This window comes from Ambystoma mexicanum, chromosome 2p, assembly GCF_040938575.1.
Source record: "Ambystoma mexicanum isolate Mex_15411 chromosome 2p, UKY_AmexF1_1, whole genome shotgun sequence".
Classification (NCBI taxonomy): Eukaryota; Metazoa; Chordata; class Amphibia; order Caudata; family Ambystomatidae; genus Ambystoma; species Ambystoma mexicanum.
In genome coordinates this window covers 509387373-509413884 of record NC_090923.1, presented here as the reverse complement: position 1 = coordinate 509413884, position 26512 = coordinate 509387373, and the positions used below count along the sequence as shown (strand labels likewise).

General features: G+C 46.3%; 1 protein-coding gene across 5 annotated transcripts in view; it reads left to right on the top strand.

Annotated features, from left to right (window-relative positions):
- Positions 1-26512, top strand: part of ATG7 (autophagy related 7) — a 2414869-nt gene that overhangs the window by 1680728 nt on the left and 707629 nt on the right. For all 5 annotated transcript variants that reach the window (XM_069643921.1, XM_069643925.1, XM_069643922.1 and 2 more), the window contains one exon: positions 1470-1550. In XM_069643921.1, the coding sequence (XP_069500022.1) occupies positions 1470-1550 (81 nt within the window). The remainder of the gene's footprint in view (positions 1-1469; positions 1551-26512) is intronic.

Here is a 26512-nt window from a genome sequence, read left to right as displayed (position 1 = left end):
CATAGAGGTGTTCCTGTAATGATCTGCCAAGCACAACGGGAGCATTCTTGTACATGATTGGGAAGAATTAATGCCTGGATTACTTGGCTGTGCACTACATTTTTCAGATCTTTCTAGTGTTGGTGCTGGGTCCTCGCTCTTACCACTCTCTCTGTTCTTCTCTGCTTTGTGAGATGTTCTAACATTAGTAATTTGTGGGTGAAAGTTACCCATTTAACAAATTACTTACCTCCGGAAATGTACTTTCTGATGAACATGTCCTTCCTTCCATAAATGCAGTATTTCCTTCCGACCTACCCCTCGTATAAAATGCTTGCAACCTTGTTAGTAAGTTGATTCTTCAGCCTCTGACTGCAGGGAAAATTGGCAGAACTAGAGTCCTAGGGCACAAGTGGCTTCATAGGTACCAGCTTAGAGGTTGCATTGGGAGTCATGGGTGTCAGTATTGGTGTGACGTATAAAATGTTTTTTCACTCACTACTAAATTAGTTTGACTAGTCAGTTAATAGATGTAAGTATGAAAGCAAATATATACTGATATCTCCATTAGTAAATGATGATGATATGACATTATACTTATTTTTCTTCACTTTCAACAAGATTTGCTAAGAGCAACATTTGTGTCAGGCTTAATGGTCTTTCGATTTCAGCAGCACCAATTAATGTGTTTGCCCCTGTAGAAGGGACAATGTCTCTCACCATCTAAAGTAAGTTTGTAATCTGGCCTCTTTAATTGCTCGGCAGTGTATCCATGCAAACCTGCATTTGTCGAGATTGAATCTGAATTATGGTTAAGTCTCAATGAGTAGATAGAGAAGTCTGTCTGCGTGCCTATTTGAAAGTGTTAAGTGTTGGTCTTCCTTCACTTGTAGTCATACTGGTGCAATGTAGATGGAAGAATGTAATTTAGCTGTTGCAGAGATAGAAGATGTATTACAACTATGCAGTGGTGAAAATCTGGATTGCACATTTATGGACAATGGTGGATGCTGGTGTTAATATTTTCACTGGAGAGAGTGCTCTGTAATACATGTCTTATGTTTTTATTAAGTGAACACGAGGGTGTTGATTTGCAATATTATTTGGAGACAGTTTCGTGACGTGATTTTTGGTTCTGTCATTGTTCACAAGAGCAGTATAGCGGAGTTGATGTGCTCAGGTGTTGAGAATGATTGGAATGCAGTCAGTAACATTAGTTATTGATGACATTCTTAGCATTCTAATTGGTTCTTCTTTGGAATTTCCACCTTTGCTTACTCAAGTATGTGTTTATACCACAGTATTTGTGCAGTATCATTCCATCTCTATACATCTTTTTTTTTAAATTACATATAAACAAATGTCTCAGTAAACTTTGATAGAAAAGAAAAATATATTTCCAATTGTGAAGGTGTGTTTTTTTCATTCTTTTCACATGGACCATCAACATGGTATTACAGTGAGTAATGTTGCACTTTGTGTTTTAACAGATTCGAGGATTTTTATCAAGGTTTGATAATGTGCTTCCAGTGAGTTTGGCATTTGACAAATGCACGGCTTGCTCTTCTAAAGTAAGTTTACTTTTGCATGTAGTTAAATGTTATTTCTCAGTGTCACATATTATGCTTTTTTAACCTGCAAATACTACTGTTGCATATTGCATTTTAAAACAGAAATATGGTAAAACATACTGAATAAGATGCTGGTAGAAGATGGGAGGTACAGTCAGTAGGACTACTTACATTTGGACTATTTGAATTGAAATGTCACATTAAATTGTGCTTCAACTCTGTTGAATTCAATTCATTTAATGAACTAAAATATCTATAATAATTGACTTTGTGTTTTCTTGGGGATATGGATTAGTCTAAGTGGTTTAGCCATAGATTTTAAATCTTAGATTTAGAGGGTTACAATGTTTTGATTAACATCGGGGTTGTGTTCCAACACGGGTTGTGTTTTGGACTCGATTTAGATTTTTAGAGTTAGACTAAAGGATTAAACCTATAGGCTTGCACTTGTGGGTTTTGAAATGAGGGGTTCTGTTTTTAAATTCAGGGTTTGTATTTAGGCTTAGGGAATGACACTTTGGCTAATGGCTTAAAGCCTAGCAGTTTGTCCTTAAGATTTGGTACTTCAGCTTAGTTTAAGTCTCCGCTTGGACTATTTGTGGTACTTTATATGTTGAGGCTTAGATTTTCAGTACAGAGCTTTAATGATATAACTGTGGCTTAGATTTATACTTTGGTGTTTAGGCCTGGAAATGTGTGTTCATGGGTTTAAGCTAAGACTCAGTTTAGTTTAGGGTTAGATTAGGGGTTTATGATTTGGTTTAATAAAGGACTTTGGGGGTACTCTTAGATTTTATACTTGCATGGGTTTTTGGTTAAGACATGCTGGTTTAGTTTTAAGAGATTAGTCTTAAAGGTTTAGACATGTATGTTTCTGTTTAGGCACATTGAATAAGGTTCATGCTGAATGGAATCCCCTACGCTCTGTTCTCTTCTACTTTATAGCCCTTGCTTTATTTTTACATTCATTGCTTTCTTGCTAGGGATGCACTAAATAAATCACATAAATACATACATGCATACATACATATGTAAACATAATTTTAAAGACAGTGTCTGAAACCTGAATGCATTATTTTAATTTTACAAAACTGACTGAAAGAACAGAGGTTTAGTAAATGATTGATTTATGTAAATACATACTGCCTTATGGGTGTAAAAAGACTAATTCTCTATAAAGAAGCAATGTCACTACTAATAATGTTTGAGATAAAATATTACACATATTACATGAAATCACAAATTAGATAAATATCAGTGATACAAAACATGTCTAGTGTATATGTAAAATGTGTTTATTTCTGGCCATGCTCATACATCACTCATGACCTAAATGCTTAACTACTATACTACACTGGCTCAGAATGTCTGTTCAGCATTTATCTAAACATATACTGCAGTATCCATAAGCTTTTGTACAGTGAAAAGATTGCCAAAAAAGTTTCAGCTTCATTAAAATAAAAACATCAAGCGTGGGCGGAGTCAAGATGGAGCCAAGATGGCGGTTCGGTAAGGCATTTCCCTGGGTAGTTTCTGTCTGGCGCACCAAAAGCAGCGTCTATGTGGAACCCATAATAGTGCCTCCTCAAACAAAACATTTGGAAGAATGCACCCACCCCTCGGAGGTAGGGAGTTTGACTGGGAAAGTCACTGAGCTAATCTGGAGTTCGGTGGCAGTAGAATGAGCAGTGGGTGGCCTCTCACATGGCACCTGTTTGAGTGGTGGCTTGCTGCAGGACTCCTTGGCCTTAGAAGCCGATGCTGGGTGGACCCCTGGGAGTGCAGGAGCTGATAGCTGGTGACCCAAGGAAGAAAAGAGTGAAGCCTTAGCTGGCCAGAGATACAGGGAAGAATCAGTGGCCGGTGATCCTGTGTCCCTTCATCCGCTGTCTGGTTGGCAGCCGTAAAAGGTTCATAAAGCTGACCCGGCCACTGAGTGTTGAACGCATTCTTGCAAAGATATGCATAGGGTGATGGATAGGAACGAGAGGCTTACAGCAGCATGAGAGGCCCCAGACAGTCTCTTGCACATAAGATTAATGGGCATCGCAACAACTGAAGGTTGGAGAGACAGAGAATTAACTGAAGGTAGGACAGGAGATGCAGTAGGGCCCCCATTAGGTAAGTCATCTGTGGTATGAATAAGATAACTCATTCCTGGTGATCACCGATCACTGTGACAGCATATCTATGCCAGAGAGGCGGAAGGGCATCCTATCCCCAGTAAAGAGGCAAACTTGAGGACAATATTCAAATAGGTCTATGGAGTTTGAAGCTAAGGGGGCTGTAGGGATGCCAAGTGAAGCCAAGTGAAGGCTCTCAAGTAGCATTTACAAAAGAAGTTTCCATTCTTTTTATAGGGGACCTCAAGAAAAGCATGACACGGTTTATGGTCTTTTCAAAGAAAACATTTAATCGAAGGAAATGCATCGAATGTAAATGCACCGAACTGCTGTCTTTTACATGTAAAAGTATATATCCGTCGAAACTTGTCCATCAAATAGAGGAATGGACAAGTTTCGAAGGATGTGTACTTTTAAATGTAAAAGATAGCATTTCCATGCTTTTATTTTACATGTTAAAACGTTACATGGAGTATTCCAGTGCTGAAAACATCAAAGTATTTCGGCACTGCCCAGCTTAACGTAATGTTTTAATGTTTATTATTTAATGGGGGGGGTTCCCCCCCAATCCCCAAGGGCACCCCCTCTAACCCAAACCCCAACCCTAATTCTAACTTTTGCCCTAACCTTAACCCTATTTCTAACCCTTGACCTAACCTTAACCCTAAGCCTAAAATCCATCGAAATCCATCAAATTTTATTCAATGGAAATGCATTTCGATGGAAAGTTTTTTCAATTAATAAAATTTGATGGAAATAAATTCGATGAATTCATTTACGATGAAAAGTCCAGATACCAGATGACACAAGAAATCTAGTCTCTTAGAGAAGAAATGAGGAAATCCCTGGAGCGTGTCCGTTGAGAAGTCCAGTCGCTTGAGTAGAGTGTGGCAGAGAACAGGATTTAATTACTGAGAGTTAAAGCAAGATTCCTGAGATGCAGAGGGGTGTATTGGCTCTTCAGACACTCACTAAGCAATTGCTGGATAAATGTGAGGAGTTGGAATACCAGTCTTGCAGAGGTAATTTGTGGCTGAAAGTGGTAAATAACGGGCTGGACGAGACAGACCTCCCACAGTTCCTCCTCTCCCTGCCAGCCAGCCATGACTTAGTGCTAGCGATAGATGGGGCACACAGAGTTGGGATGCTGCCAAGCATGAAAGGACACAGACATCCTTACAAAGCTTCACTCATTCACAGTCAAAGAGAAAATTCTACTAGCAACAAGGAATAAACCCATCATTGAATTTAAAGTATATAGAGTGATGTTCTTCTGGGACATAGCTTTTCCAACCCCTGGGGAGAGGCGAGAGTGTAGACAAATAATGGAATACCTTCAAGCCAATATGATATAAATAATAGCTTTGGACATTTCCTTTTGGCATTGCATTTTCTTTGTGGGTCTCCCCATCTTAACTCTTCAGTCAAGAATGTATGTTCACTGTTAGGTATGGTGTTGGAAAGTGACACAACTGCAACAAAGGAATAGAGGTAAAAAGGGCAAGGATTGAACACTTGCACATGACCACAGGCAAAGGGGGCAGACATAAAAGTTACTCTCAAAAGCAATAATTTTGTTTGGACTCATAGGCCAAAGCAATGTTTGTCTGGGAGCTAAGGCATTGGAATCTGATGACAAGTTTTACTGGGCTTGGCTTCTTTAATGCATTTGAAAAGCCACTGTGTGGGTGCTTATTTGTTTGGAGATTACATAAAGGGGTAAAAGATGCACAGGTTAAAAAATGGAATTATGAATGATGGGTGTGACTCGTGGGGTGTACTCTCTGTATGGTTGATTTCCCTAGGTGATGTTTAGCTGTTGCTGGGGGGAATTAGGACAAGGGGAGGGGTTATTTTTGCTGGCTGTGGGGTGGAACAATGTTTGGGTTTGTCGCAGACATTGGTTTTGATTTCGGAGTGAGGCATTTGTTGTGTTTTACCTGTTTGTTCTCAATGTTAAGTGTTTGACATTAAATAAGGTATTTTAATTAAAAAAGTGCACAACTGTTTAACTTGTTAAAGGAAGGGTTATTCCCGCTAATATAACAGGCATCCATGTTTGGGAAGAAAGCAGGAGTGGCCATTGTTTTACAAGAATGTGCCTTTCCAGGTGAAGGCTTTCTTGGCAGATCAAGCTGGCAGGTTTATATTTGTTAAGGATTGATTGGCTGGGGTGTGCTAAACCTAGGTTTATGCCCCAAACGTGTGTCAGGGTGTATATATCTTTTTTTAAAAAAAACTTTATTTATAATTAGCTTGTCATCGCAACAGAGAACAATCGTTGTCATGAACTTCAGATCACGTCCCTTTTGGACCTCCTGGTCCTTGTCTCAACGGGGCTTACATTCCGTACTACTTCCAACATGGACGTTCAGAGCTGTAGCCCTTGCTCGCTCCATGCGCTGAGCGCGGCGTGATCTATTTATAGACCACGCTTTCCGCGGCTCTGCGCGTCTCAATGCTATTGCAGAGTAGCCCAGATGTGTGTTCGTAGCTCGCGGCATTGTTTCCTTTGTCCCAGTGCTATTACCCACTCCTGTCCCTTTCCCCCTTCCTGGTTCTGGGCATTTCTAGCCTTTCCCAGTCTCCCGGATTCCTGGACTCCGCGATCCCGGAACTAAACGCAACCTGGAACCAGACGAGACTCGAGCAGCGCTGTTCAAAGCCAGGAGCGTTCGCAAGAAGGCAGCGATTGAAGACACTGGCAAACACCGGACCCAGGTCAGAAGGGGGGGAACTCCTTGACAATCGTATAATTTCAGATCAATGAGTCCACTCTTGATACACTTACAGTATCATGAAACACCCAAAGGGCCTAAGTAACATTGAAACACACAGGGGGAGCGAGCATCTAGTCAACCACATACTCATTACACACTTCCACTTCCACTAGACCATGGCGGGGAGAGGGGAAGGCGGTGTGTCGGCCTCTTCCCTTGAAATTTCAGTTGAAAGAGATTGCCCGTGAGCGGGAACACATATAGTCCCAACGCTGATTGGTCACCTCAAACTCCAGGTCCATGGCCCAGGATTCCCTGAGTTTGTTAAACAGGGGGGATGCCTGAGTTTGGAATGTAGTGTATAGTCTTGAGACCTTACCTCTCAGGGTCGTGGTGTTAATGATTTCTGATAGGAATGGATCATCTTGTGGGATGGCAGGAAAGTCGGAGAGTCTGGCTTTTAGCACGCGCCGCAGGCCGGCGTATTGCAACCATTAAGTAGGTCTGCCTCGTAGTTGTCTAGGGAGTGCACTCCACTCTGTGAAGGTGCCTTGTTCAAATACGTCTCGGACAGCAAACCAACCGCCGCCCAGCGGTCCACAGTTACGGTGTCTACCCGGGGGGAATTGGGGACGAAATTCCAGAGGGGAAAATCCCTGTGAAATGGGTTCATGTTGTCCGTTTGTTTCCATAGCCTGGCTAAGGCCTGAACTGTAAAACCAACGGGATCTGAAATTTTGAACCGGGCAGTGAGGTTGGGAAACACCAAGGAGCGAATATCATACGGTAGCTAGGCATTCTAGTTTAACATGAAGGGGTGGGTCTGTAGGCACAAACCAAAATGATGCATAGTGGACTTGCGCAGCTATCCAGTACCCCTCAAAGTGGGGAGCACCGAGACCCCCCTCGCCACCGAGGTCGTCAATGTCGTAAGCTTCAGACGGACGCCTGAGTGCCAGACAAAGCAACGAAGCAGTTGGTAATTTGAGCCAACGTTGTGAAGAATGCTCGGCCCGGCCAGATCGGGACATTTAAGAATCTGTACAGTAGTTGAGGCAGTATCACCATTTTAAGCACAGCAATTCTACCTGCTCGGGTTATTGGACATTTCGCCCACCCATCGCATTTCTGAATCAGTTTAACTAGATAATTTCTGTAATTTGTATCATACAGAGAGCCAGGGTCTTGCGTAATTACCACACCCAGGTATGTGAACTCTGATTGGGCCCAGACAAATCCCTGAAGGTCAGAGGTGGGGACGGTGGCCTCTGTCAAAGGGAAGAAAGTTGATTTAGTGCAATTCACTTGGAGACCCGATAATTCTCCAAGACGAATGACATCCTCCAGTATTGGGGAAAGGTTTAATTCAGGTTGTAGGATGAAACGAAGAGCGTCATCTGCATATAGCGAGATTATCTGAGGGGGGCCAGACAGTCGCAGTCCTCTACGTGCATGTCGCTGTTGTATATTGTCGCCCAGTGGCTCTGTGACCATCGCGAATATCAGTGGCGAAAAGGGGCAACCCTGTCTCGTGCCTCTCGCTATCTGGAATTGAGTCGAACACAGATTGTTGGTGTGGACTCTTGCGACTGGAGAGGAGTGCAATAGCTTGACCCAGGTTCTGAATTGGGGACTGAAGTTACTTTTTTCGAGTACCTGCCATAGAAACCCCCAGGAGACGGAGTCAAATGCCTTTTGCATACCTAGTGTCGCTGCGACTGCTTGGGCACCGGGATCGATACGGGTTAATATGTTGAATAATCGGCACAAGTTATAGGCAGTGGAGCGGCCTGGGATGAACCCCCGATTGGTCCTGATGTATAATGTAGTGCATATATGGGGCCAGTCTGAGGGCCAGGACCTTGGCATATATCTTGGCATCACAGTTGATGAGTGAGAGGGGCCAGTAAGAACCGCACTGTGTGGTGGGTTTACCTGGTTTAGGCTTCATAGAGAGAGGGAGGTAAAGTACCCGTAAGGCATGCTTCGTTCTAGAGGGCCAATAAAGGAGGAATAAGGCGAGACTTGTAATTCTTATAAAACTCGATCGGGAACCCGTCGGATCCCGGCGCCATCCGAAGCCAGCGAGTCAGTGGCGCTTGACAGCTCTTCGGCAGTGATCGGGACGTCGAGGGCCTCCCTGGTTTCCACGGAAAGGACTGAAAGTGGAAGGCTGCCCAGAAATGTACTGATTTCGTCGTCTGTAGCTGTGTCGGAGTTAGCGTAAAGCTTCTCATAGAAAGAGCGGAATCGGCGTTTATCTCCTGCAATGTCAGGACCAGGGTACCATCTGCCTTTTCTAACGCTGGGATATACGATGATCCCCGTTCAAGCCGGACCAATCTAGCAAGGGCTCGACCAGGGCGCTCGCTCTCACCGTATCTTCGCGCGGCCTGGGGTTTATCTACGAATTTACACTTGTGTTCTGCATGGGCATGGAATGTATCTAGTTCTTTACTTATATCGGCTAGCGTGTCAGATGAGTGTGTAGCAGCATACTGTGTTTCTAAGGAGGCGAGCCTAGCTTCACTTTTGGTTATGTCTCTCCTAATAGCTCGGAGCACCCCTGCTTCTCTGGAAATCGCACTTCCCCTAATGTATGCTTTGAACGCCTCCCACAAAGTGGTTTGGAATGTGACAGAGCCGATATTTAATGTAAAGAAGTCATCGATATCGGTGCCTAATTTGGCTTCAAATGCAATGTCTAATGGGGAGTGTGGTTTGAATCTCCATGTCTGGGTCGTGGGGTCGTCCGCAGACCATCGAAGGGATATTGTCACTGGCGAGTGATCAGAGAATGTCATAGCAAGGATGGAAGTATGGGTGATGGTTGCTAGTAAAGTGTCTGTAATGAGCCACCTATCAATGCGGGAATGGGAGTCATGCACTGATGAGTAAAAGGAGAACGTGTGAGAGTCGGGGTGAAGTATTCGCCATGGGTCAGCCAGTTCTAAGTGGGCTTGTAGGTCTAGGTTGGTCTTAGCTGCTTTGAAAGTTGGCGAGGCTTGGAGCCGGATCTGTCATATTGAACATCGAGAATAGTATTAAAGTCCCCTCCCCAGACTATCGGGACAAGCGAGAATCCAGATAGGAGTGTGGAGAGTTGTTCATAGAAGTCAGGATCATCAATGTTCGGTCCATACACATTTAACAATATAATCTCCTTGCCCTGCAAAATGCCAAATAGTAAAACATATTGCCCTACATGATCAATGTGGACTGCCTTTTGTTTAAATTGGAGACTCTTGTGAATAATAATAATAATAATAATTTAGCATTTATATAGCGCTACGAACCCTCAGGTATCTGAGCGCTGCTTATTATTACCCACGGTGTGTGGTGCTCATTTATCGACCTCGGAAGGATGAAAGGCTGAGTTTGGCCCTACCGGCATTCAAACCTGCTTCAGCAGGCTCTGCACTGAGGTCAAAGCGAGCGCTCTACTCACTGTTAGGGAGAATTCTCTGTTTAGGCTGAATTTCCTAACCTAGTGAGTCCCCCAGCAGCTTTGCTGGATTTTCGAGGTTTATTTTTTTCTCCTGCAAGAGTGAGACTCTTTTTCCCTCACTCTTGGACATGATTTGAGAGTGTTACTGTGACTTGCTATGTGCTTATGGGCTAGGGGGTATTTTTTCCCCATAGGCTATCATTGGTTTTTGAATGTGTGTTACACAGCACCCTCAGTGCAGTAACACAGGGGTGTCATAGAGACCCCCAAACATAGACTCCACACCCTGGGACTGACTACTGTCTCCTTGGGTCTGTAAAGTTGTCATTGACTTTACTAGTCTTAATTTAGGAACTTAACCAGTACAAACCATCTTACTGTGGAAGTACTGGTAGGGGCAATTAGATTGCCCCTGGGTCTGTTGTCGAGGGGGTACTGTCCCGTCCCCCCTCGCTGAGTTTCTGGCTGGTGGCAGTGGATACCACAGAAATATTCCACCAGAATATTTCCCAATGGGATTTCCCATTGATTTTAATGCACCCCTTTTTGGTGCAATGTTAAAGATACCGCCGGTTTATTTATTTAATATAAATTCACCGGTTGGGATTTTTTGCCAGAACCCGCTGCCAAAATGGCGTCTAGGTTCACTTCAGTAACCCTGAACCCGAGTCGAGCCTTTGTTCCACTTTTGGCGGGCTTCTGCACAGAAGCCCTCCAAAGTGGTGCCATTCTGTCTGGGTACCACAGGGGGTGTGGGAGGGGCTTTAGGCACCCTGGACTGAGTTGCCTTGCCAACTCATGTCGCACTCTAGTGTGATTGGCCCAAGTGGTGAGCCACCCCGCTCACCACTTAGCATGTTTGAGTGACAGCTAGGCTGTATGAATGGGGGTTTGCTGCATAAAAGCAGGGTTTTTGGGACTGGTTCTTCAGAAGTCGCCACAGGACCTAAGAAGCCGAAGAGGGAGAAGCCGAGACGACCTGCCAAGACGACACCACCGGTGAAGCCCTGCGGAACCGTCTCACCACTTTTTCCGACGACAGAGGAGATCTCCCTCCAGAGAGTCTCCTTCCCTTAACTGGTGGGGACAACCAGTTGCGGCCTTCTTTTCGCCGTCCCGAAGCATCTCGTGGCCGCCTTGCCTGTGCCAAGCACCCCGGCAACCGGGATACCACTTTTTACCTCAACCGCGAAAGAGGGGTAAACTCCTTTGTGACCGGAAAACTCCACGGCTGGCATCATCCCTGGTAGTGCAACGACCTGCAGCTTTCCTCCACGTCGAGCTCACCTCTTCCCCTGGACGACGCCGCAACTTGCACCCACTACCAGGAACAACTACCACCGCTGGAGGATCCTTTCCACTTTTAAAGGTACTGTGTTCCGCCCGGCCTCCCTTGCCACCGATTGTACGGGGTAGATTTAGCCCTCGGCTCTCGAACCTGGGTAGGTCTGGGACACCCTAACTAAACTTTTCAGAACCGTAGTAAAACCTTTTCTACTTACCTGCAAAGACTTGCGACATTGTGTGATCTTGGGCATATTTTTACCTGGCTCTCTCTGAAGCGGGCCCCGAACGAATTCTCCTTGTTCCACCATTGACTGTCTTTGCTAACCTTCTGTGAAAAGTGTTTTACCTTACTGCTCTCATTATTTCTGCTTTTCCCTTCCTTTTCTAATAACTTGTTGGAGTGCCATCTGACGTTAAGCGCTCACCTCTGTTTGGAAATAAGTGGTGTTAACTTAGACTTGTCCAACAAATGACTAGGGATGTACAAGTAAGTAATAGTGACTGTGTTTTGACTTAGTTACCTTTTTCTGTGCTAGTGTAATTTTATGAGTGTGCCTTAAAAATAAATAAGTATATACTTTTACACCTAGCTCTGGTCAGTGTTTGTTTGTACTACTGTGACTCTGTACCTATCCTGTATCCTCTATATACTGCCTAACTCTTCTTGAGGGAAGTCTGACTGCTCACCCACAGCTACCACAGTGAATCTGTGTGGTACAGACTGCTACCAAGTGGGTTTACTGCCAACACCTGTAATCTTAAATCTTTTGCAGTGGTCCCAGAGGGAACTGCACAGGTTTCTGCTTAACACTGGTGTACAGCGGTGGGATTTGTATTGAGTATACACTTTAGTGTACTTTTGAGATACCTTAGTGCAAACTAACCACAAAGAAAGGAAAAAGTCATTTTCTATCCTGTCTACTATGGAAAGTTATAGTCAAGAATCCCTTGCTACAAAAACTGCTGATTGTCTAAGACTCCTCTGTAAGCATAAGAATCTCATGACTAAAGGAAAGAAAATGGAGCTAATAGAAAGGTTGTTAGAAAACCAAAGTCTGGATGATGGTTCAGAGGAACCTATCACTCCAGCAAATGTAGAGAACAGCAATGATATTGATATTGAACAAAGTATTGATGATCTTGGGTCAGAACCAGAAGAGGAGGATGAAACTGTTATAAATGTTCCCCCTAGGCCTCTGTCTGCTCTACCAGCTGTACCTACTGGGCCTTTGCCAGGTCCCACATTCAACCCTCAATACTTTGAACTAGAGAGAATGAAAATTGAATTAGAGTACAAGAAACTTACTGCTCAAACTGAAAAAGAACTAAGGCTAAGAGAAATGGAGCTCAAGTATGAGCTAGAATTGAAGAAATTGTCTGTTGAAAATGCTTCTCTCTCTGGCTCCTCTAGAAGTTCCAGTCCTAAAAGACCCAGGATGCCTAAGGAATTGATTGGTATGTATGAGCCTAAGTTGGATGTGTTGGCTTGGTTGTCTCTGTTTGAATATAATCATGGGCTCCAGAACATCACAGGTAATGAGTTACTCACCTGGTTGTTCTCTAGGCTTCCCCCTGTTGCAACTGATGCGGTAATGGAGTTGGGGGAGGAGGATAGGAAAGAGTATGAATGTGTGAAACTAGCTTTGATAGCTAGATTTGGGAAGACCCCTTCCCAGTATCTTAAGAAGTTTAGGAGCCTCAAAAAGCATGATGGTACCCCTTGGGCTACCTGGGTGTGTGAAGGGCTGAAAAACTTAGAGGGATGGATTAAGGGTTACAAAGTGAACACTTATGAAGGAATGAGGAATCTTGTAATGATGGAGTCAATTTATGATGCCTGCTCTCCTGAGCTCAGACAACACTTGGCTGATTCACGGGAATTGGACCCTAGGAAACTAGCTAAGGCTGCTGACTTATGGGTTGCCAACAGGGCTACTCACAAGGATTCTGGGGTAACTCAGAAAAAGGATGAGGGAAGACAGCCTAAGAAAGACTCCAAAGAGAATTCTAATAACTCCAATTCCAAAGAGGGCCCCAAACCAAACCATAAGGGTAAGCCACCTGGGAAACCACAGCAGAGTAGTATACCTTCTGGTGCTAAACCAGAAGGAGGTCAGAACAAGCCTCCATTCCAAAGGACCTTTGGGGCCTGTTATGTTTGTAAGGCTACTGACCATGTGAAAGGAGATCCCAGATGTAAGGGTAAACCTTCAGGGGTCCAACTTGTCTCCTTAGCCTTCGCTCCAGAGGAGGAAGTCACTATGGCAAGTGGAAACTTTCTACAACTGGCTGATAAACCCACTGGAGTCTCAGCCAGTGTTTCTTTAGTCTCTCTGGGGTTATGGGAACAACAGAATTTAGATGTGTATAATTCTATCCCAGATAATACTAAAGAGTATTATAAGGACAGTGTCCAAGTGAATGGTCAGGAGACTCCTGCCATCAGGGACAGTGGGGCCAGCATAACTGTGGTGGATGAATCATTTTTCAAGGCAGAGGATGTTGCTAAGGCACCCAAATGCCTCACCAAGTTAGCTGGAGGGCCTGTGCATTTGTGTCCCCAGTTACCAGTTCTCATCCAGTGTAATGATATGGCTGTGAAGATACCTGTCAGTATACAATGTGAAGTACCAGGAAGGGTCCTGTTGGGAAATGACCTGAAAGCTCTTGGAGTTGTGTCACATACCCCCAGGCCTCCTAGTAAAAGGTTACAGGAGCTCACCAAACCTGCAAGAGAGAAAACCCTGCGAGGTTTATCTCAGGAGATGATGACAGAAATCACTCCTCTCCCACTGGAGCAACTTACTGCAGTAACTACCAGATCAGGAGCAAAGGGGCAACCCAAGACTCCTAGGAAAAAGCCTACAGCAAGCACTCCAGTGCATCCAACGAGGACTTCCCCGAGGTTGTCCAAAGTTACACCTGTAACTCCACCTCCAGCTGAGGCTGAGAGGGAGGTACAACCCTGTCTGGTTGAACTAGACTCTGAAGAAGAGCTAGTAGGAGGCCCAGAACTTATTGGAGACCTGCACCCGGCTGACCATCCTGAGCTGCAGTCTTTACTGGCAGAAGGTGGACCCAGCAGGACAGCTTTTCGTAAGGGACAAAGAGAATGTCCAACTCTGGAGGGTCTCCGCCAACAGGCTGCTTCTCAGGCTGATGGGCAAGAGCCTGGGAAGTATAGGTTACACTGGGAAGATGGCCTCTTCTACAGTGAACCCACTGAATCTGAACCTGGAGCCTACCAACGCCTGGTAGTGCCCCAAGAGAACAGACAACAGTTCTTGCAACTAGCCCACGAGATTCCTTTGGCTGGTCACTTGAGTTTCAAGAAGACCAAGGAAAGGCTCTCCCTCTACTTTTATTGGCCAAAGATGGGGGCTGAAGTAGATAGATATTGCAGGAGCTGCCATACCTGCCAGACTTCTGGTAAGGTTGGTTCGAAGAATGTGGCACCTTTAGTGCCTCTCCCAGTTGTGGGAGTCCCATTTGAGAGGGTAGGGATTGACATTGTTGGTCCCCTTGATCCTCCAACCTCCTCAGGCAACAGGTTTATCCTTGTTGTAGTAGACCATGCTACTAGGTACCCTGAGGCAATTCCTATGAGGACTGTTACAGCTGAGGCTGTGGCTAAGGCCCTCCTTGGTATCTTTACCAGGGTTGGGTTTCCTAAGGAGGTGATTTCTGACAGGGGGTCAAATTTTATGTCCCACTACATGAAAGCCATGTCGAAAACCTGCGGAGTCACCTACAAGTTCTCAACCGCCTACCACCCACAGACAAACGGGCTGGTAGAAAGGTTTAACAGAACTATGAAGAGCATGATAGGTGCTTTAGAAGAACCCCTTAAGAAGAAGTGGGACCTTCTTCTGCCATGCCTTCTATTTGCTTATAGGGAAGTCCCTCAGGAGGGAGTAGGTTATTCTCCCTTTGGACTTCTCTATGGCCATCCAGTCAGAGGCCCCTTGGCCCTGATTAAGGAGGGGTTGGAGAGTGCTCCTTCCCCCAAGCCAGTCAGAGTGACTGACCATCCGAAGGAGAATGTCACACATGATGGCAGAAGCAAGTGACAACTTGAAAGCTGGCCAAGCTCTGATCAAACATTGGCATGATCAGAAAGCTAACATGGTTGAGTTTACTCAAGACCAGCTAGTTCTAGTTATGCTTCCAACAAGGCAGAGGGCCTTGCAAGACAAATGGATGGGACCCTTCAAGGTTGTGGGAAAACTTGGAGAGGTCAACTATCTGGTGGATATTGGGCAACCCCAGGGAAGCTCCCCGAGTCTTCCACACCAACCGCCTCAAAGCCTATATCTCTAGACCAGAAGTAGGAGCCTTGCTTCTAGCTTCATCAGGAGAGGAGGAGGAGAGTGAAGCTCTACCTGACCTCCTAAGAGGCTTACCTTTGGACGAAAAGGTTGAAAGAGTTAATCTCTCTTCAGATCTGACCCCTGAGCAACTGGAGGAGTGCAAAGCGATGTTACATCAGTTTGCCCCCCTGTTCTCTCTTTCACCAGGCTTGACCCCTTGGGGACAGCATGATATACTCACTGGTGACTGTCTGCCAGTCAAAAGCAGAGGATATAGAATGTCAGAACATATCAGAACCCACATCAAAAGGGAGGTCAAGAAGATGCTTGATCTCGGGGTAATAGAGCCCTCTACTAGTCCATGGTCTAGCCCAGTGGTGTTAGTACCAAAGGCAGGATCCAAAGAGTTGAGATTCTGTGTGGACTATAGAGCTCTTAATGCAGTCACCAAGACTGATGCCCACCCTTTGCCAAGGACAGATGAGTTGGTGGATAAACTTGGTGCAGCCAAGTACCTCAGCACACTGGACCTTACGTCAGGCTATTGGCAAATAGCCCTGACAGACCATGCCAAGGAGAAAACTGCATTTTCTACCCCAGTTGGCCTATACCAATTCAAGGTTATGCCTTTTGGACTGAAAAATGCACCTGCAACATTCCAAAGGATGGTGAACCAAGTTCTAGCTGGGATGGAAGACTTCTGCATGGCATACTTGGATGACATTGCAGTCTTCAGCCACTCCTGGGAGGAACATGTGTCCCACTTAGGACATGTTTTGCAGGCTCTTGAGCAGGCCCATCTGACCATAAAGGCAACCAAATGCCAAATTGGACAGAGTAAAGTGGTCTACCTTGGACATGAGGTAGGAGGTGGAGAAATAAGGCCTTTGCTCAGCAAGATTGAAGCTGTGCAAAATTGGACAACACCTCCTACTCAGACCCAGGTGAGAGCCTTCTTAGGCCTCACTGGGTACTACAGGAATTTCATTGAGAACTATGGGACCATAGCTTCTCCTCTGAATGTGATCTCCTCTCCAAAATTCCCTAAAAGGTCAAATGGAATGAGGAATGCAATCAGGCCTTTGAAAACCTGAAGAAAGCCCTTTGCCAAGCTCCAGTACTCAGAGCTCCTGACTACCACCAAACTTTCATTGTACAAACTGATGCTTCCAATGTAGGTATAGGTGCAGTTCTTAGCCAACTGGATGAGAAGGGTAGGGAACACCCCATTTGCTTCATCAGTAGAAAACTGAAGGATCCTGAAACAAGGTGGGCAACAATCGAAAGAGAATGTTTTGCTATTGTGTGGGCACTGAAGAAGTTTAGGCCATACTTGTATGGTTCTACTTTTGTCATTCAGACTGACCACCAACCCTTGAAATGGTTAATGCAAATGAAAGGGGAAAATCCAAAACTATTGAGATGGTCAATCTGCCTCCAAGGGTTTGATTTCACCATTGAGCACAGGTCAGGGTGTCGCCATCAAAATGCTGATGGACTCTCTAGGATGTATGTCATCGACTAGAGGTGTATGAGGTTCATCCAGGAGTGGATTAAATCCTCCTGTCCCTTAGTCTGGGGGGGGCGAGTGTTAGGGAGAATTCTCTGTTTAGGCTGAATTTCCTAACCTAGCGAGTCCCCCAGCAGCTTTGCTGGATTTTTGAAGTTTATTTTTTTCTCCTGCCAAGAGTGAGACTCTTTTACCCTCACTCTTGGACATGATTTGAGAGTGTTACTGTGACTTGCTATGTGCTTATGGGCTAGGGGGTATTTTTTCCCCATAGGCTATCATTGGTTTTTGAATGTGTGTTACACAGCACCCTCAGTGCAGTAACACAGGGGTGTCATAGAGACCCCCAAACATAGACTCCACACCCTGGGACTGACTACTGTCTCCCTGGGTCTGTAAAGTTGCCATTGACTTTACTAGTCTTAACTTAGGAACTTAACCAGTACAAACCATCTTACTGTGGAAGTACTGGTAGGGGCAATTAGATTGCCCCTGGGTCTGTTGTCGAGGGGGTACTGTCCCGTCCCCCCTCGCCGAGTTTCTGGCTGGTGGCAGTGGATACCACAGAAATATTCCACCGGAATATTTCCCAATGGGATTTCCCATTGATTTTAATGCACCCCTTTTTGGTGCAATGTTAAAGATACCGCCGGTTTATTTATTTAATATAAATTCACCGGTTGGGATTTTTTGCCAGAACTCGCCGCCAAAATGGCGTCTAGGTTCACTTCAGTAACCCTGAACCCGAGTCGAGCCTTTGTTCCACTTTTGGCGGGCTTCTGCACAGAAGCCCTCCAAAGTGGTGCCATTCTGTCTGGGTACCACAAGGGGTGTGGGAGGGGGTTTAGGCACCCTGGACTGAGTTGCCTTGCCAACTCATGTCGCACTCTAGTGTGATTGGCTCAAGTGGTGAGCCACCCCGCTCACCACTTAGCATGTTTGAGTGACAGCTAGGCTGTATGAATGGGGGTTTGCTGCATAAAAGCAGGGTTTTTGGGACTGGTTCTTCAGAAGTCGCCACAGGACCTAAGAAGCCGAAGAGGGAGAAGCCGAGACGACCTGCCAAGACGACACCACCGGTGAAGCCCTGCGGAACCGTCTCACCACTTTTTCCGACGACAGAGGAGATCTCCCTCCAGAGAGTCTCCTTCCCTTAACTGGTGGGGACAACCAGTTGCGGCCTTCTTTTCGCCGTCCCGAAGCATCTCGTGGCCGCCTTGCCTGTGCCAAGCACCCCGGCAACCGGGATACCACTTTTTACCTCAACCGCGAAAGAGGGGTAAACTCCTTTGTGACCGGAAAACTCCACGGCTGGCCTCATCCCTGGTAGTGCAACGACCTGAAGCTTTCCTCCACGTCGAGCTCACCTCTTCCCCTGGACGACGCCGCAACTTGCACCCACTACCAGGAACAACTACCACCGCTGGAGGATCCTTTCCACTTTTAAAGGTACTGTGTTCCGCCCGGCCTCCCTTGCCACCGATTGTACGGGGTAGATTTAGCCCTCGGCTCTCGAACCTGGGTAGGTCTGGGACACCCTAACTAAACTTTTCAGAACCGTAGTAAAACCTTTTCTACTTACCTGCAAAGACTTGCGACATTGTGTGATCTTGGGCATATTTTTACCTGGCTCTCTCTGAAGCGGGCCCCGAACGAATTCTCCTTGTTCCACCATTGACTGTCTTTGCTAACCTTCTGTGAAAAGTGTTTTACCTTACTGCTCTCATTATTTCTGCTTTTCCCTCCCTTTTCTAATAACTTGTTGGAGTGCCATCTGACGTTAAGCGCTCACCTCTGTTTGGAAATAAGTGGTGTTAACTTAGACTTGTCCAACAAATGACTAGGGATGTACATATAAGTAATAGTGACTGTGTTTTGACTTAGTTACCTTTTTCTGTGCTAGTGTAATTTTATGAGTGTGCCTTAAAAATAAATAAGTATATACTTTTACACCTAGCTCTGGTCAGTGTTTGTTTGTACTACTGTGACTCTGTACCTATCCTGTATCCTCTATATACTGCCTAACTCTTCTTGAGGGAAGTCTGACTGCTCAGCCACAGTTACCACAGTGAATCTGTGTGGTACAGACTGCTACCAAGTGGGTTTACTGCCAACACCTGTAATCTTAAATCTTTTGCAGTGGTCCCAGAGGGAACTGCACAGGTTTCTGCTTAACACTCACTGTGCCACTTGACCGGCCGATGTATGACCATGTATAATGGTCATAACACCCCGGTTCTGAGAAGAATAAACAGTGTAATATCGTTGAGGACCCCAAGACCTAGCACATTTCTCACAGGTGCATGCAAGTCCATGTGTCTCCTGTAGGAAAAGCATGATAGCATGGTGCCTCTCGGCATAGAGCTGCAGTTTCTGCATTTTGGCAAAGTTACCCAGACCCCTTATGTTCCAACTCATGCAAATAACCGTGTCAGCCATCGCTCCCCCAGTTGTACATTATTAGTAGATAGCAGACTAAGCCACTAGTTACTCCCCTGCGTCCCAGTCTATGCATGTTAAGCAGTAGGCTTAATGGTCTCAGTGAGCACAATAAGACATCAGTCCCCAGGTGCTTGCCAAGCAATTTTCTTGATATAACCCTCCCCCACCCACAACCCTCTCCCAATCGGAAGGATGAAACCCAACCCCGAACTAAACCAAAAGACAACCATTGGCAACTTTGCCTGGGGGCCTTAGCGCCAACTGAGCTGGAGCACACACGTGCTTGGATATTGACTAGATCACTGTGGCATAAGATCACTGACAAAACTTTCATTACTGCAACATGGTTCGAACAAGTGGGACCCGGCCCAGGGCCAAGGAAAACACTTAGGCAAAGGGTGAGTGTCATGAAACACTCCGAGTCCTGGCCCACGAAGGAAGTCAAACGTCACAGGAGGCCGCCGGGGATTGTCCCTGGGAGTGATCCCGCTGTGCGACTCAGTTTGCATGTTGTACCCTTAGCTTGGCTGGGTACAACATGGAGTATCTGACTCCCAAGTCCCGCAGTTTCTTTTTCACAGAGAAGGTCTTTCGCTCCTGTTGGATGGCAGTAGAAAAGTCAGGGTAGAGGTGGAATCTAGCGGATCCTAGATGGAGGTCCCCTTTAACCCTTGCAGCTCGTAGCAGGGCGTCCCTGTCACGGTACTTTAATACCTCCGCTATAATGGGCGAGGAGGGGCCCCGGCTTGGGCCTAGCCGTTAGAGATCAATGGGCCCTTTCAATAGCGAATTGGGGGGATAGTTTCGGGGAGTCCAGCAGGGACAGCAGGGTTTGCGCAATGTAGTCTTCCATGGCCCCCTCGATGTTGTCTTCAGGGATACCAATAATGTGAATGTTGTTGCGTCTAGAGCGCGATTTGCGATCTCTGTTCTTTTTGCTGATCTCCTGGACTCGCCTGGACAAGGTGTTCACCTCGGCTCGGAGGGTGCCAATGCTGTTCTCAGCTGTGCTCATCTGTCTTCGACCTCCGTCACGCGGCTGTCTGTTTTTTCCATGTGGGCCTTGATTGAGCAAATTGTCCCGCTCATATCATCTAGTTTGGAGTGGAGGGCAGTGAATCCCTCTCGCATATATTCAAACATTTTGGATGTTTCCGGACTATTAGGGGGCGATGTCGTAGCTGCCCCCTGCTCCGACGGTGACTCCATTGGTTTCTGCGTCGTTTTCGTGTACATATCGATCAAACTCTGCTTTTTGTTTGCCCCTCTAGGCATGCTGTCCAAGGGTACACTTTCCAGCAGTGGATTTCAGTAAGACAATCGGCACTGACCAGCAGGAATTTCGACACCTAGGGCCTGCAGATGTCACTATGTAATCTCTGCCTCTTGGTTATCAACCGTGCTTGGATAGGAGAGGAAGTAGTACGGGTGAGTACCACCAGGAGTGTAGATGTCATCTGGATTCTCAAAGGTGGATTGTGGCCTCCAATGTAAACCCGATGATCAAACCGTGTCACTGTTAATTTCTGTTAGAAGGGGCCTTCATGGCCCTGTATGCGTGTCCCCATGCACCACAACGTTGATAGTCTGTGTCTCTTATGGTCAATGTGTAGGGGCTTACCAAGTGGCCACTTCTCCAGTACAGTATGAAGTGGAGCTGGTGCCAAGGGTGTAGCATCGTCCGGGCGCGTGGTTCAGGGGTGTCTCTGGCAAACCAGGTAGAGTATTTGCACCCAGGGGTTCCCAGGTCTCTCAAGGGTGAGCAGTGGATTATCTGATGGGGTCGTGGTCCGGTCGGTGGGGACCCCTGGGCACGGTCGCAGCACAGGCCCCGGGGCAGCCTCCTGTGCAGCCAAAGATAAGGAGACAGTGGCAGAAACACCCGGGGGGAGCAGCAAGTCAGCCCCACGAGGATGCAGTGCTGTGTGGGTCAGCCACTGTGACAACAGTCAGAAGAGTGCCGACAGCCACCCCCAAAGATCCCAATAGCTGGTAGATGGTCAAGAGGGGTGCGCACCAATCGTGTATGCCTTGCGTTGGGCTGCCCCGACACGCGGTGCAGCTAGTGCAGTCCCTTTCTTGGTGCGCCCAGCCGAGTCCGGCAGGCGTCGACGGGGGGTGGGCAGCAGCAGGCCACGGTGCCCCACAGAGGTCCAGACGGCCGGAAGCTCCCGGCATCTGCTCCGACGGTCCCATGTAAAATTAAGGCTAATTAACAAGGAGCCGTCAGGAATCTGGTTCTTGTCCCCAGCAGTGTCGGGGCCTCCACCCGTCAGGCCGCCGCCACATCTAGGGCGACCACTTGCCTGTCGGGAAAAAGCCACTAACAGGATGTACTTTAGTGTCATGGTTACGGGCCTGGGTTCCACTTTCAGACCCCTTTTATGTTTATCTCATGGTGACAGGTGGGGAAGGCAGGCAGGAGCGGTATGGCTTGGAGAGTCAGAAGCATGTCACCAAAGAAACCTCGGCATCCAGTTAAACTGAAAAGGACTTCCTGTTTCCTCCAACATGGATCCGTGAATGCCAGCCCAAAGCGAGCATCGTGTTCTAGTCTCTGAGCGTGGATGCCTATTTAAGCCACGCCCAGAGACCAGCCCCTGCTTCGTGTGAATTCTGTATCATACGCTTACCCGGATTCTTGTGTTTCCTGGAACTTACCTGTTACCTTGTTGGGCCCCGCGATCATCGGCACCTGCAAAAGAACAAAGAACAAGCGAATAGCAGTGGGCTCCTGCATCAGAGCAATACTTACCCGCGACCTGTTCCTTCTACTGCATGCCAGCACCTGGAAAAGAAGAAAGAGCAAGTGAATAGCAGGGGCCCCCGCACCAGTATTCTGCTACACTTGCGGCCGCCCGCGGGAGTCCCAGCTCGAGATCCGCCCACAGCAACTCACCTCTGGTGTGCGGTCTTCACCCCAAGCAGCATTTGATCCACTCGCCGACTCCTCCAGCCGCCCAGCACCGCAGCGACTCTCGGAACTCCTGCAGAAAAGACAAAAGGTACAATTAGGAACTTTTCACGTGTTGAATGCCCTCCTCACCTCAACTCTTACAAACTATGCTGTAACACCAGCACATTGGACCCAGTGACGAAACTGGGTATTTTAACACTACAATACCTACCAGGCTACAGTATCACTTGACAAGGTCGGCACCCGAATCCAGTGAGTTAACTGGCTTCTCAGAACTCTTCCTCAGCCCAAGGATCCCAGTGCCTTATACAAAAAATATCGAGGTCGTCCCTTAAGGCATGAAGTGGATTGGGACTATTATAGGAAATATCTCTTGTTAAACCAAAGGTATCCACTATGCTCAAATGAAACACATTTTAGCTTTTTTCTAAAGAATACATTTCAACCAATTTTGTGTGGTTGTGTAACCTAAACCAAGGTAATCACAAATGTTCTAAGCCACAATATTTATATTTCTGAAAACATTCCTTGTTTATCAAGTTGATTTATTGTGCATTTTCAAGACAATTTAAAAAGAAGGAAGGGGAAAAGACATGTGTAAAACATTAAAGTACAGTCTGAAATGGTCAACAATATTGGAAATTGAAAAATCAAACAGGTTTAGCAAAGAAACATTCAATACAGTTTTTTGCAAGTCGGTGAGTACAATTACTAAATAAATCAGTATGTATTGTAAATACAGAAGCATATATGATAACAAATCAAAGAAAGAAAAAGATCCCCTCAATGAGAGGGAAGCTGTGGCGGCCCAAACTCCAGTATACAGGTGCTGCTATATTGATGAGTAAATGAATGCAGGTCTGCCAAAACCAGTGCATCAACTGGTTCCTAAAGACTTTGATCTGAAGCAGAAGTTATAAGGATAAGAACTCCAGGACATTAATCGCACTCAGCGACCATCACCGCCTGACCACCTAATCTCCACGTACAGCAGTGATCACAATCAACTCTGCGCCGAGTGAAGCAACAAGGCCACAGGGTACCAGACACAGCGACCCTGCAAGTGCAGGATGGAGGGCCCACCATATTGAACAGAGAGGTGAGCCACCCCCCTGTCGGGGGCAAATTAAACTCTGAGACCAAGGGGCAGGGAAGGGGTGGCTCTGGGTTTCCCTCCCACTCCACCACCCTAACCTATCACTTTCTTGACAGGTCATCCTCCCAACGGCCTAGAGCAGAGTAGGAATCGGGGAAATTGCCGGTGGACTCCATCGCTCCTGCAGAGATTCAGGTAAGCGTGACATTTAGGGACAGTGGCGCCCCTCCCCCAGTCAGCCTGTTGCGCACCGCCCTCAATTGGAGAGTGGAGCACGCAGCATGGAGGCGCAGCGTGGCTAGTCACAGAGGGGACACAGCAGAAGTTCACGGCCGGCGTATCTCCGCAGCCACAGGGGATCTGAGGTCGAACATCAGCCCGTGCCCTCGGGTTCCTTCCGTGTTGTATTCCGACCAGTGTTGAGGAGATTTTACAGCGCCACAGAGGGATTAGTCGGGTAAAAGGATATTCCCAGCACGGAGCTCTCTCTCTATGCGGCCATCTTCAATCGAGCGCAACAGCGCCCCTCAGGGTGTATATATCTGAATTTGTGAATACACTAGACAATTTCTCGGCATATGATACTATATTAGGAGGGGCTTTTAAGATTCTACTTTCGGCTGAGCTGACTTGTTTCAATGATTATTTGAGTAGGGTTAGTATAGCCACCAAATCACTGGTGGACAGGTTCACTGACCTGGTTCTGCGAGATGCGTGGCGATCAGTAACCACCTTTTTTTGCCAAACATCAGAGCTTCACAAGAATTGAATACATATTTGTGAGACCTCCCGTTACTGCCTCGAACGAGGGACTGATACATCACCTGATACATACTTTTAGACCACATCCCAGTGAGTCTAGTGTAAGATGCCACTCAAGCCAAGGGAGAAAGGAATCCTTAGGTGTTGCCACAATATGTTTTAAGTAACAAAATATTGTGAAGGAAATAGAAGCACACATTAAGGAATTATTTTTTCCTAAGGCAGCCGACTCAAACATCATACGTTAACACATAGTACGCCTTTAAGGCTTTAGTGAGGGGTTGCTTGTTAGCAGCAGCAACTGATTTAGCCAGAATAAGCAAGAGGACAGTGGAATCTCTTAAGGCAGAAATGAAGTAGATGAAAGAGATACCTAGAGGAATGCGGTCGAGGAAATCCAGGAAGTGCAGATGTGCCTTTCTACACTTAACATTAATAGCGCTGAAAGATGTTTTGTGGGACTTAGGCAGACATTTTATGAAAAAGGTAAGAAACCGGGAATGCTCTTGGCCAACACCCTAAAAGCCAAACAACAAAGTAGAGTAATACCAGTGATTGGGGACATGCAGGGTAATAGACATTTAGATGAAAAACATAAGGCAAGGGTATTTGCCAACTTCTACCAGGACTGGTATGCCCCCTAACCCGGAATGAAGGTGGCCAGGCAGCGTACCTTTTATCTGTTGACCTACCAGAAAATCTCTGTTTAACAAATGGAAAGACTAAACTCCAACATAACCAAAGAAGAAGTATTAAGGGCAATAGCTTTACTAAAATCTAATAAAACCCAATAGGGCATCGCAGGTCTGTTTTTAGAAAATATTTATGGGTACATTTTGACTCCTTTGACCTATCTGTTTAATTCCTTTCTCGACTGGAGGGAGGTCACGGAATCCATGAAGTAATCTTTCATAAGTATTCACCCAAAGCCAAGGAAAGGCTCAGAACTCTGTAGCTCATATAGACCTTGCTTGAATCTGGATGTCAAAATATTTCAGTCTGGGTTTGTTAGAGGCCAGCAAACATTTGATAATGTAAGGAAGTTCATACACATTATTGACCAAACTATGAGTTTCTCCAGAGGCCTTGTCCAATTTGTTAGCAATAGATGCTCAAAAAGTATTAGGGGTGTGTGGGATATTTTGACCCACTCAGATGTACCTCACTACATCACTTTGCTGTATTGGTTCAAGAAACAGCACAAAATGGCCACGCTGACTCCTGTGCGCGCCAAGATCTCTAAACTGCGTGTCTGTAACAACCAGAGAATGGCTGCGCCACCCTGCCGCACATGTTTCAGGTGGGGTGGAACAGAGTACTCACTGCAGGAATGTGCCAGTGTGCTCCGCAACATTTAACATGGGAGTGAAGTGAAAGAGGCAGCATTAGTTTGCTGAAAACCAAAAATGCCTCTTTAAAATGACACTTTCTCAACCTTAAAAGTGCTGCCTGGCGCTAAATTCAACAATTTCTCATGAACCACTGTGATTAAAAAGGCCCTGCAATGCCCAGGATCATTCATTGTGTCTCAGAGGAGCCGCGCCTCATTGACAGCTCCTGTCAAATGTATCCTTGAAAAATCAACCAGAGGCTTTGTTTTCATTTCACACAGGGAAACGGGTCGATTGTTACGCTCACCTGGCTCCCACAGGGGCGTCGATCTGAACTGGACAGCTGCGGTCTCCACTAATGTGACACGTAGTGCCGAGAGGACGGACTGGACTGGCCCACCTATCTTCGTTTGCTTGGCCCGTAGGAGTATTCTTCTGCAAATGGAGAAAGGGAATTAACCACCCGTGGAGTTGAGCGTAAACCCCCCACCCCTGCTGTTCTCCCCACTGATCACCTTTGATGTCCCCTCTTATAGTCTCACCTGATGGTTTGGAAAGATGAGCTCTCCATCCTGCATTGAGCACAGGGGCGCGTAGATAACCAGTTGCTTCACTGGTTCCAAGGAATTGGTGAGTTCCAGAACAATATTGACTCTGAGATTTCCGGCAAGACGCTGTGAGTATGTAGTTCGTAAGAGTTCACATGTCTGACGTTCACTCTTGTCCGATTCCTTGCAGGTTGCAGCTTGACCCAAGCGAAGAGTTCCTTGTGGCAACCGGTAATATTCAGGTAAGGATTCGTATTATCCAACACAGTTCGATAAAATGATGTCAGTATGTAACCTGTTGCTTTCTCCCTTATTCAGGTGCTGAGAGAAAGTATGAAGTCTCGGGGAATAATGCCTCCGGCGGTAAAATTAGGTAAGTCTATTGTGGTGAGGAGGTTTCCCCTTGTTTGTCCCTTTGTTTCACCTTGCTGTCCTTTTGTTCCCCTTAGGGGCCGGGGTACAGCGAGG